Source organism: Chelonia mydas, chromosome 7, assembly GCF_015237465.2.
Source record: "Chelonia mydas isolate rCheMyd1 chromosome 7, rCheMyd1.pri.v2, whole genome shotgun sequence".
NCBI lineage: Eukaryota > Metazoa > Chordata > Testudines > Cheloniidae > Chelonia > Chelonia mydas.
The window spans coordinates 8,911,570-8,923,932 of NC_057853.1; the positions used below are offsets into that span (position 1 = coordinate 8,911,570).

The window sequence follows — 12,363 nt, forward strand, 5'->3', positions numbered from 1 at the left end:
GTGATATTCAGCACTAGCTGCTTCGACTGAAGTCAAAGTTTGCAAATATCAGCTTGGAATCTCTCTCTGCTTCACTTTATGAAATTGATATAATCACAGCTACCTTACAGGGCGTCAGAAACTTAATTAATTACTGTTTGGGTGACAGAAGTGCTACGCAGTGCTTCTGCATGCTGTCAGAAGGGTTTTGCTTCAAAAGGATTTAGCACTGTACGCAAAGTAAGTTTGTTGCAGCTTTGGGTTACGCCAGCATTTTCATCCAGAGCACAGAGCTCCTGGGACACCTGGGTACAAAGTGCCCACAATCCCACATTCCATTAAGAGAACGAAGCCAGCCAGCACAGCCCGGAAAAGAGTGGATGGAGATGGTGTGCCCAGAGACTGCAAGAAGTCTTGTGAGTGTTCAGCGCATCCCTCAAAGCAGCCTCTGCCTGCATAGCTCCTTACTGAGGTCCATGAACAGTATAAAGCTCTCCCTGGGTGGAATCTGTGCCCTGCTACGCAGGCGAATCCCCACTCACTGGCACAGTGACCCCTGCTGCCAGTGAAGGGTGCAATTTACAGCCCCAAGCAGCTGCAGAAGTGTGTCAAACCCAATATGTGTATTACGATTCAAAGTCTCAACCACTGTCTAATTCAGAACTTGAGAGCACAGAATTATAGTGCTGGGTGATGTCTAGGCACTAAAGGATGGAACCTGCTCTCACCGAATTCTGTGGTAAAATTTCCACTGGTGTCAACGGTGCATGGTCAAGCCCTAGGGGAGTTTGCTGTCTTTAGCCAGACTCCCTTTGAAGTCAGTAAGAGCTTGGCTTCAATAAGGGCAGCAGGATGGGACCCTACCTGTGGAACTGGATAGTTTTACCTCGGTTTTAGAGCAGACATATGCACACGCACACGCCAACCCCTGCCCGGTTGCAAATAGGGGTAACTTACAACAGCCGATCCTGAATGTTTGCTACCTGAACTGACACATCAGGAACATAAAACCAACAATCACTACCGGCAAGAGCCGGAGTATTAGACGCTGTTTGAGTCTGGGCTTTGGCTGCCCTAAGGTTAGTAAGCTGCCTGAAGTTGCTGTGCCTACCTCCTCGCTGGGAAGCAGGTTATCATCCAATTTGAATGTTGTGCCTACACGCCTTCTGACCTGAGGAGGTTTCTCTCCCACACTCAGTGGATACTCCTGTGGCATTTTGCCAGTCAGCTCCTGCGGAATGGAAAGGACGCTGGGTTATTAACCTGAGCGGGAGGTTTGCCAGCCCTCCTCTGGAATTTAAGAACAGTCCTCACCGCCTCGCGCAAGCAGATTTTCTTCAGCTCCTCGACTTTCTGCAGCAGTTTTTCTTGCAGCAGTTTTTCTTTCTTCTTTAGTTCTGTAATTTTCTCCTTCTTTTGCTCTTCGCTGACCTCAGAATCTTGAGACCCTGAAGCAATGAGTTACCTTTAATGCGGATTTATGGGGGTAGACCCATTTCCTTCCTTGGCCTAGAACAAAGGGCCCAATCTTGATTTCTCAAAGCTGCCTAAGGAAGTTAAAGCACCAAATCCCACTGCAGTTCAGTGGGAGCCGAAGGTCCAATTTCCGATAACCCTAGCTGCTGTCCTCTTTCTTTCTCTCTCTCTCTATCACTCACACGTGGCTGAGTACATATGCCTAGCAGACGCAAGGACCACACTCTTAGATGCGCCTGGATTGTAGTGAATGCTATGGGTCTGCAGGGTCAGTAGACAGGTATCAACATTATGTATGGGATAAAAATATATTACATGGACGCCAAGCTATCTAGAATGCACTTTTGTCTCTTCACTTATTTACAGAAAAATTGGTATGTTATGCTTATAAAATTAAATCTTTATAATCTGACCTATGTTGACATCTACTTCACCACAGCTACGAATAAATGGCATCACTTATTGCACATAGGCCTCACAATTTATTGACAGAACCTGCAGTTGGCTTGAAGCAAAAATGTTACCTGAAGAGATTAAACTGCCGTTGCTGGCCATAATAAGCTGATTCTTTGCCTCCGAAGTCACGAGTTTGGAAACCTTTGGTGTCCCCATCTCAGTCAGGTCCATTGCAACATCATCCAAACTTCTGGCTGAGGGAATTTTTGCCTGAAAGAGTTAAAACACACTCCTGCATCATCAAGTTACCTTTAACTAGCTTCAGAACAAAGGGTCATAGAGATGACATTTCACACTTCTCCTCATAGTAAATTAAGAGCTCATGCAACACCCCCCCTGTGGGATTTTACACTTTGCTTTCCATTGCTTGGCATTTCCCCCACAGTCCATTTATCTCCATAAGGAAAACCCCTTTATTATTTGTATCCTGTTCAAAATGAACATGAGAAAGAGGCCAGACACAGGGTAGATTAAACATCGAGCTGGGATAATTCCCCCATTTTTTGATTTCATTTCCACAGCTCTTAACTGGAGGCAGGATAATGTAGCTATCGCATTGTTATTTGATCTCACAGATCGCAGAACAGCTACAAAGCCAATTCGTAGCCTATCTCTAGAACAATGGACACTGAAGTAGGTACAAGTACGGGAGGTGAAATTTTTGCTTATGGTAACATGTCTGGTAACTTACTTTGCTTTGTTTTCTGTCCAAGTAAAACTGGTGCTGACTGATTGCCATTACCCAGATGGATTTGATCAGGGAAGTGTTTGCATACCAGGTTTGCACTACAAGTCCGCTCTGTCCAAAGGTCCTTCTGGACACTGAAATTCTAAAGGGGTAAAAGAAATGCAATCTGAGGCTGGTTTCTTTTAGGTTTAAAATAGGAGCTGCCTTTTTCTGAACCAGGCAAGACCCAATACGCCGCCTGTGAGCTATGTCCTTTACTGAAGAAAAATCCTTCCTCATCATGTCTGCTGCTGCTATGCTTTCCCTGTTTATTACAGAACTGAATCACAGCCATAAAACCTCTCCTTTTTACAACACAGTGAGCTAAAAGGGAGTGGGCTGCTGCTCCTGCAGCTGAGATCAGAAGCAAAGGCATGGACATGTTATAAATCTACAATAGAGAATGGAATGCAGAGGGATTTTTGCATGCGGGATGTGCCAGGGGGAACGAAGGGGTATCCCAAAGCTCTTCACACTTCAGTTATGGAAGGGAGATGAAGGGGGCTGGAAGCAGATTGCTGGGTGCAAGCAGCATTGATGGAGAAAGTGGTGTGGCCGGGGGGAGAGGGCAGAAGGAAGATGGAACCAGAAAGAAGGGGGATTTCTTCAGGGCAAATTCTGGTCCTTTATGGAAGTGACTGTGAAACAAGTGCACGGAAGGGCAGCATTACTGTGAACCCACGTTCTGACTGGGCGCTTCCTCCCACCCCCATGAACTGGCTGTGGGCTAAAAAGGTGGAAGTCACTGCCGGGCCAGAGATGTCCATGAACTTATGGGAGTCTTGCCCCCTGTCCTATTGGCCCCGCAGTCCCCGTGACCATGGGCCTCCAGCTACCATGGGCCTCCAGAGCTGCCGCTCCCTGGGTTGCGAGGGGAGCTAAATCAGGAGGAAAACTTCTCCTCTGCAGGTACTGCAATGCGCTTACCAGAACCAGGTCCACTGGGAGTATGACAGCGCCTGGGAACTGCCCACATGCAATTTGAAACAAATATGAGAAACTGAGCAGCATTATAAATACACCTCAAAGTTTCACCCCACATTACAGATCAGTCCTGTGGCCCTTTCTGTGCCTTACCAGGAATCTATTTTTTATCATTAGTTACTGGAAACCACAGACCAGATCCGTGGCCCATGCTGCCCCATTCTGCTGCCCTGGACCTGAGGACTGGGCCCCATAACTCAAAGCAAAGAGGAAGATCAAAATGTTATGTCACAATCCTGGTTCTCTGCAGCTCAATGAAACGAGAACTTGGTCGACACCCGGATTAACTGTCCAATGTCTAAAGGTTTTCTGTTACAACCATTCTGGTCTCACCTGTGTGGATCGTGAACTTCCACAGCAAATTTCTTTTCACGGAAATACAGATTTTCCAGCTGTTTCCATTGAAATAACTATGAGTATTAGGAGAGAGAAAGAAACAAAACACAGTCACCCCAAGAATCACTGCTCTCTTTCCTCCATCATATTATTCATTCCAACCAAACCCAGGGGAGCTCATGCTATATCTAAACACTAACTGTGCCAAAAGTCACTGGTTATAAGATAAAGAAGACCCATAAAGAGAACTTACAATATTTGCTATAAACAGTGCATTGCAAATCTGAATTGTGCAAGCAGCTGCCTTTGCCAATAACACATTTCATCTTGCGGCTAAATGTTCGCGTCTAATCAAACTTTCTGTCTCGGGAGGAGAGCTACAGTACTTTTTACTCTGATTAAATGAAGAAGCTAATATAAATCGTTGCACACCAGAAGTGAGGTAAAATAATGCGTCCTTCTCTTTCCGGCCTTTGCTCCCCCAGTCGGTCGTGGGATGCACAGGGGAGTGACAAAGCAACAAGAGCTTTGGAAAAGGCATGCTCTAAGTGCAACACACTCAATGCAGCCACTGGGTTCGGGGTTTTGAGAGATTTTTGGGTGGGGTGGGGTGGGGTGGGGTGGTGGGGGAGAGACTGCACAGCACCCTGGAAGGGAGCCTGGGAGGAGCAACTCCAAATATCTTGCTCCTCTAAGGAAACCCTCTAAGCATTTCCTGAACCTATAGCTCCTTGGGGCAGAGAAAATTTTTTTATTCTGAATTTCTACAGCACCTAGCACGATGGCATCCTGGTCCCTGACTGGGGCTCCTAGGTGCTGCGATACTACAACTAATCAAGAAATGTGTAATCACCAGCTGGGGACCAGAGAACTGCTGTCTAGGACAGCGTTTCCCAAATGATGGGTTGCAACCCACCAGTGGGTCACAGGAAGGTTCTGAATGGGTTGTGGGCCTAGCGTGGAGCAAGGATTTGGAGAATGAGCCCCCTGCTCTCCCATGCTCACCAGCCAGCGGCGGCTCCTGTCCTGCAGGGACGGACCCTGCTGCCCGCTCCCCGGCATTACGACCTGGTGCATGGGGTTGCAGCACCACTCCGGTTTCTCCCAGCCATCGCGCCGTCACGGCTGCCAGGCCAAACCTGAGCGGTGCTGTGACCCTAGGGGCCAGGTCACAATACCTAGAGTGGGGAGCCAGGCCAGGCCCGAGGGACAGGAGCCACTGTTGGGGGGGTGGGCCTCCCCTCCATCCCAAGCTGGGATCAGGGTTGTGGTGCTGGTGCAGAGTGGTCAGTACCCCCTCAACGCGGTGAGGAAGGAGGAGGAGAAGAAGAAAGATGCTGGCCTATGATTTTGTTCCCTCCACAAATCTGGGCTCTGGGTGGGTCACAAAAAAGACAAACTGCAGTTGCCTTAGTAAAAAGTTTGGGAATCACTAGTCTAGGACAGCATAACCAGGGAGGCATTTTGGACCAGTGCCCTGAGATCTGCAGCCAGGGGGTCGGAATTCCCTATGGATCTTCTTACCCTACTCCTTCTGCATTGGAAGCAACACCAGTCATTACCTGCGGGGATGATATAGCAGGTTTTGCATCCATCCAACATGGCACATTCCTAACATAGCTTTCACCCTGTGGTGGAATTTTGCTCCAGAAGGGGGTGATTTTTTAATTTTCAGCAGTGACACCTGTGCAAAGCCAGTTAATGCCAGTGGGGTTACACAGGAGTCACTAAATGCATAATCTGACAATGGAGTGGGACATCACTAAATGCATAATCTGACAATGGAGTGGGACAGGTGTAGCCAAAGGTTTAATTTAGCCTGCAGACCCTCTCTTACTGGAGTCAATGCACGAGATGGAAGGACTGTAGGAGCCCAGGCTGAGTGCAGGGCTGTGTGTGGGGTGGGGTGGGGGTGGGGGGGAAGGAATGTGTGTGTGTGAGGAGGGGAGGAGGGGGACACACAGGAAGAGGAAGAAATCTTTTCACTTGCAAACTGAGCAACTTTGCTGTGAAAATCACCCAGACACGATGAACAAGAAACACCTCCTTCCAGAGTATTAGTTTTCCAAAGTCACTCTTTCAGGCAGAACCGGGCTTTAAATTTCTTAGCCAATCAATCAAACATTTCATTCACCATCACAGATAATATTACTGGTCATCTCTAGGTAATATTTCAAATGTCACATCACTGTAAGACTCCATCTGTTAAACATACACAACACGCTACAGCATGAAGTAACGCCAAGGTTCATAAAGCCAAATATCACGTCCTGCTTCAATTTTAAATGCACGTATCCCAGATCAGAAATAAAACATAATCCAGTTCACATGTTTGTGGAAACCTATGGGACGATTCTTTTCGTGACCTTTCACGCTATGGAATCTTGTTTTGCCACAACTTTTCTTTGCCAGAATGGTACTTTCTGGTCATTAAACTCTGCTCAATTAAAAAAAAAAAATGCTGTAATGAGAAATGACCCTTGCTTAAAAGAATCATTTACATTTGCAGATTACTGTTGTGTTTTTAACAGTGCTGCTTAAAGGGGAATCTACTTATTGTTGTGTTAAATTAACACAAAAAGCCCCCAGCCATAAAAAAGTGGCTGGATTTTCTAAATGAATTAATTCTACCGAGAATACAAATAATGCAATATCCCAGAACGCAGTGCGGAGAGACAGCTTGCACTCTGCAGCACTATTACATACGGTATCCCAGAAACCACATATACAGGAACAGACAAATGCCCCCACTCCTCTCTGAAGAAGGTCCGTGCGCTGTCACATACTGCACCAACATTTTTACGAAGCATAGCTAGGACACAGAACTACTCCAAATGATGCACGTGAATCCCCACACTTACCTAGTCACAAGAAAATGTGCAATCTTGCTTCTCGTTTGTTTGGTGTTTAATCCAATTGTTTCAAAAGTGAAGTTTAAAAAAGAAAATACACCATCCCGCCCCAACCAAGCAGCTTTCCGCTTCCTTCTGCTGCTGAGTTTCAGCCTCTTAGGTGTAACTCTAGTTTCACAGGCTTAACTCCCACTGCTGACACATTGCTGACATCACCAGCTATATCAGCAACAACGCCTCCCCAATCCCACCCTCTCCTCACAGACAGCTGAACACAGAGCACCGGAGGAAGTTTCCCAGGGGAGGGACATGCTTTAAGACAGCTGAACGCTGCAGAATTCATAGGGGATTTCAGCTGAAGTGGCTTCAAATTCAGGATCACTGGTGGCAGCTTTAAATGTACAATCCTACCACGGTCCTTATTCACCTCTGAAATGTAACAGGTTCTACAGGAAGAGTTGTGCTACATTCCAACTGCACTTCCCGTCAGCTCAAGTCCCACGCCCGTGGAAAAAACCGACCAGCATGTTTGAAATAAGAGCTCTTTGACACACAGCCTCCTTCTCTGGCTTATCACTGACTAACGATGAATCCTGTCCCCTTTATCACTTCCCCTGGGTATTTTTTTTTTTTTTTGAGAAGGACAGTGAATGCTTCCTGCATACCTGAAGGCTGTGGGAAGCAGAAGTGACTGACACAATCAAGAGACAACCTGTTCTACAAGAAAACCATGTGAACACGATGGGCTTTGGCATGTGACTAAGGTGCAAGCCCTTCACCTCTGTGACTCTTAGCTCCAGAGAAAAGATTCTGGTCCCCACAAACAGACATGATAAAACTCCAATGTAAATATTGTCCTGGGGGGTACGTGAATGGACTGCCAAACCCTGCTCTGCTTAGTGCAGTTAAGCATATCTTTACTAGTTTGAACCCCAAGGTCCAGACCAGCCCTTGCTGTGCTCTGAAGAAGAAAATCTGAGAGATCCCCTCATGGAAACCCCACAGCCTTCTGGTAAGGGGTGAGCTTTGTCTCCTTTCCTCCCCACTATGGAAAAGGCTGTGGGAGGTGCCCCAAAGCTAGAGGACACCCCAGGAATCCACAGAAGGTCAGATCATGTACACAACGCCCTGTACCCCATAACTCCTCTGGCCTGACTTCCCCACCCCAGTTCCTGTCAGTGTGGGTCCACTGCAGTCACACTACCAGATCCTAGTCCCCGAGTCACAACTGCCTCTGGGAGGCCCAGCTGAACAGGTCACAGAGGTGAGGGCTGCATTATTTTTTCCAAGGATTCTCTGTAGTGCTGGTGGGCGGCATATGGGATCTGGACCTATGGAGAGGCCCCTGTGAGGTCCAGAGAGTTGGATGGAGCTGCAGAAGTGGCCGACATTCCTGTTTTATGCAGCAGGGGAAGGGAGGAGGTCCCATATGCAGATCTCACAGCCTAGAGATCTGTCATATTCTTCTATATCCATGTATGTTGACCCATCTTTTGCCAAAACTCTACTAATCTTGCCCACAAATGTAAGTAAGTTACACAATAGGGAAAATTACTTGGACAAGGTATTTTTGCCCCTATCATTCTGTAGAATTCGGTCTCCGATTGATATTATTAAAAGACAATCTGCTAAGTAAAACAGTGTCATACGAAGACACTTTTAGCCATTTACTAGTTTGGTAGACTCTCTTCTGTCTTCCCATAACTGAGAAATAGCATTTATAAACGGATTGCAGGGCTAGTGAGTTCTGGCGAGACAGCCGTGGGAAGTGGAGTTCGTTATTTAGCTCATTTCAGAGATGGCATGGGCAGTTTACATTGTTAGTTGGTCATGAAGGCTTGACCTTTTCCCCTGCCCCCATATCTCCAAGTGTGTTTGCTCATTTTAAATGGTCTGGATATTGAGTGCTAAGATCAGCCAGCATGCAGGAATTAAAAGCTACAGCATTTCTTCTAATTAGTACAGAAAGAGAGTTGCAGTTTAGACATCAAGTCTGTGAGCCAGGAGCTCATGAGTTTTAGTCCTCCTAATTCTGCTACTGACTCCCTTTCTGTTTTGTGTTAATTCACTTGACCTGTGTCTCAGCTTACCACTCTGTAAATACTTCATGTACCTATCGCCCAAAGGTGTTTAAGGGTTAATTAATTAATAAAGTACTTTGAAGTTGAAAATTCTAAGTATTGCAGTAGTATAATTGGCGTTATTATACAGCCATCAGTGTGTGTAGAGGTTGTGTGCTTTCAGAAGTACGAAATTCAGGGCGAAGTCCCTGTGTTACAGTAACATTACAGTGAAAACAAAAGGAGGACTTGTGGCACCTTAGAGACTAACCAATTTATTTGAGCATAAGCTTTCGTGTATGCATCGGGTATGCATCCGATGAAGTGAGCTGTAGCTCACAAAAGCTTATGCTCAAATAAATTGGTTAGTCTCTAAGGTGCTACTAGTACTCCTCATCTTTTTGCGACTACAGACTAACACGGCTGCTGCTCTGAAACCTATTACAGTGAAAGTTCATACCACACAGTATTTGGCTGTACCAGAGTCATTGCCGCCTATACTGTAAAAGTGTATTAATAACAGTATGCACTCCGTATCAGGGATCGGAGATACAGCACCAAAGTCATTTCGCTGCTTTTTGTGCATCACTCTTAACACTCGTACGCTGTAACAGCAATATGCATTTTTTATTATGCGCCTGTATGACCAAACAGGTAGCAAATATTTTGTTGAGAACAGTAGTTCCTAGTCGTTCATACTCTATATGGATTTGACTGTTTCTTTAGTATGCACTAATAGATATGTTGAAAAGTTTATGCCTGCATATGACTTTGCTGTACTTGCTTTATGCTGCATCTATTGACATGAGAAATGGCAAAAATCAATAATTGTTTTGAAGGCTACAGTCTGCTGTACCAGAGATCTGTGGGTTCATGATATGTAGTTACAGCACATTATATTTTCAAATAACAACTAAGAAATAATAACCTGTTAGTTAATAACTCGTATGACTAAACAATATACTCCTGACTCCTAGGGTCAGAAGAACTTAGCTACGTAAAGGTTTTTCTCTTCAAAACCATCACTTCTCTAAATTTTCTGTATGCATATTTAAAAGACACACACAGTTTTCCAGTGGCTTTTCATCTGAAACGGTTTAAATAAAGCTAATTATGCTGCCATACTGTCCTTTTAGAAAGACTAGCGACTGTCTACATAATCACAGAATAAGGTGTGGGCAAATATTTATATAGACGAACTCAAAAATAAATAAGCAAATAAAATCTAATTACCTTCAATTACTGATGAGTAAATCAAGGTGTTTCCTCATTTTTTTTAAAGCAGTAGAGACAGGCCATAAGGGATGGCCAGGAAAAGAAAGGCCACTGAGTACAGGAGAAAAATCAAAGGGAGTGAAACAGACTTGTACAAACGGTTTACAAATAAGCTTTTCCAGATCGGGGCCAAATCCAGAGGTCTATACTCTAATAAACTCCCACTTCATAAATCCTTTCTCCACTAAACCTGACCTAACTCTGTACAAACCTTTTTCTGAATCCTACCTAATTTTCACCTCTCCTAAAATATACATACAACAAAATGGAAAGAGTAGCAAACCAATCTGGGAACTTCATACTGGCTTTTGAAGGCAGGAAGACCATTTAGAAATAATTAAAATGTTTTCGCAAACATTTTGCAATCTGTATTTAAATTGCCTTGCTTCAGGTACATGCACCTGAGATAATAAGTGTTTATAAAAACTCTTCTCCATCCACTTAGATCATGCAAGACCTGCATTAAGCTCAATGGGAGACATATGTGTGGTTCTAAGTGAAGAATTTGGCCCTGTAATGGTCTGTTAAAGACATGAGAAGATGCTCAGAGATGCAAAGCTAGTTAGCAATGCCTAATTGTTCATAGGCACTAAGCAGGACTTCACTTACCAACAGCAACATCCAAAGGATTTCGTTGGGTCTATTTTTAACATACCTGAATTTCTATATTGTTCTAAACCTGGTTAAATTCATCAGTCCATGTTACAAGGCAGAAAAGAAAAACACTTAACTGAAAGTGAGTGGGAGAAATAAGAATATTAAGAACATAAGGCTGGACATAATTGGGTCAGACCAATGGGTCAGACAGGAGCCCTGTCTCCTGTCTGAAAATGGTCAGTGCCAGATGCTTCAGAGGGAATGAGCAGAACAGAGCAATTATTCCCCTGTCATCGAGGCCCAGCTTCCAGCAGTTGGAGCTTTAGGGATGCCCAGAGGTGCATCCCTGACCATCTTGGCTAATAGCCATTGATGGACCTATCATCCACGAACTTATCTAGTTCTTTTTTGAACCTGGTGACACTTTCGGTCTTCACAACTTCCCTGGTCACCAGTTCCACAGGTTGACTGTGCATTGTGTGAAGAAATACTTCCTTATGTTAGTTTTTAACCTGCTGCCTATTAATTTCATTGGGTGACTCCAGGTTCTTGTATTATGTGAAGGAGTATCCTCATTTAATACCAGGCACTCATGTTCACTCATCTTAGTATTTAGACTTCTTGCATTTATATACAAGCACTTATAAAATTTGTCAGTATTTTGTTGTCTTCATGTGATGCAACTGAATGGGACTCTTTTTTGTTTCACTGTTTCTCTTCAGTGCCTACCTGTGCTTTAGCAACTTCTATCCTCTCCTCTTTACAAGGATACAGAATATCCCCTTTAATAAATCCTCCCCTAAGGAATGTTTCTGTGCATACCATGTGCTCCTCTGTATCTGTCAGCTGTCCCCCAGCCATTAGTTTAATAACTCCTCTGTGGCCTTTTTAATTTTACATGCCAACAATCTGGTTCCGTTTTGATATAGATGGAGCCCATCCTTCCTGTATAGGCTCCTCCTTCCCCAAAAGGCTCCCAGTTCCTAATAAACCTAAACCCTTCCTCCCTACACATCTTGTCCATGCATTGAGACCCTGCAGTTCTGCCTGTCTAACTAGCCCTGTACATGGAACTGGAAGCATTTCACAGAATGCTAACATGGAGGTCCTGGACTTTAATCTCTTACCTAGCAGCCTAAATTTGGCCTCCAGGACCTCTCTCCTACCATTCCCTATGTCACTGGTACCTACATGTATCACAACCACCGGCTCCTCCCCAGCATTGCATAGGTGTCTATCTAGATCAGAGGTCGGCAACCTTTCAGAAGTGGTGTGCCGTGTCTTCATTTATTCAGTCTAATTTAACGTTTCGCGTGCCAGTAATACATTTTAACGTTTTTAGAAGGTCTCTTTCTATAAGTCTATAATATATAACTAAACTATTGTTGTATGTAAAGTAAATAAGGTTTTTAAAATGTTTAAGAAGCTTCATTTAAAATGAAACTAAAATGCAGATCTTATCAGTTTAGTGTGATCCTTGCCCTTGCTTTTCCTTGCTGAGTTTTCCAATGTCTGACATGTATTTGGATGCTTTAAGCTGCACACCAGCCCCCAGCTTGTTTTTGGCAATATTTGATAGTCACTTAAATGCAAGGCAGACTGTGATGAAGCAACTAAAATA

At 44.5% G+C, this 12,363-nt stretch overlaps 1 protein-coding gene across 8 annotated transcripts in view; it reads right to left on the reverse strand.

The window, feature by feature from the left end:
- FRMD4B (FERM domain containing 4B) overlaps positions 1-12,363 on the reverse strand; it is a 197,911-nt gene that overhangs the window by 14,574 nt on the left and 170,974 nt on the right. For all 8 annotated transcript variants that reach the window (XM_043551214.1, XM_043551217.1, XM_043551216.1 and 5 more), the window contains 5 exons: positions 3,956-4,032; positions 2,603-2,741; positions 1,980-2,121; positions 1,294-1,427; positions 1,091-1,210 (listed from right to left, as the gene is read on the reverse strand). In XM_043551214.1, the coding sequence (XP_043407149.1) occupies positions 1,091-1,210; positions 1,294-1,427; positions 1,980-2,121; positions 2,603-2,741; positions 3,956-4,032 (612 nt within the window). The remainder of the gene's footprint in view (positions 1-1,090; positions 1,211-1,293; positions 1,428-1,979; positions 2,122-2,602; positions 2,742-3,955; positions 4,033-12,363) is intronic.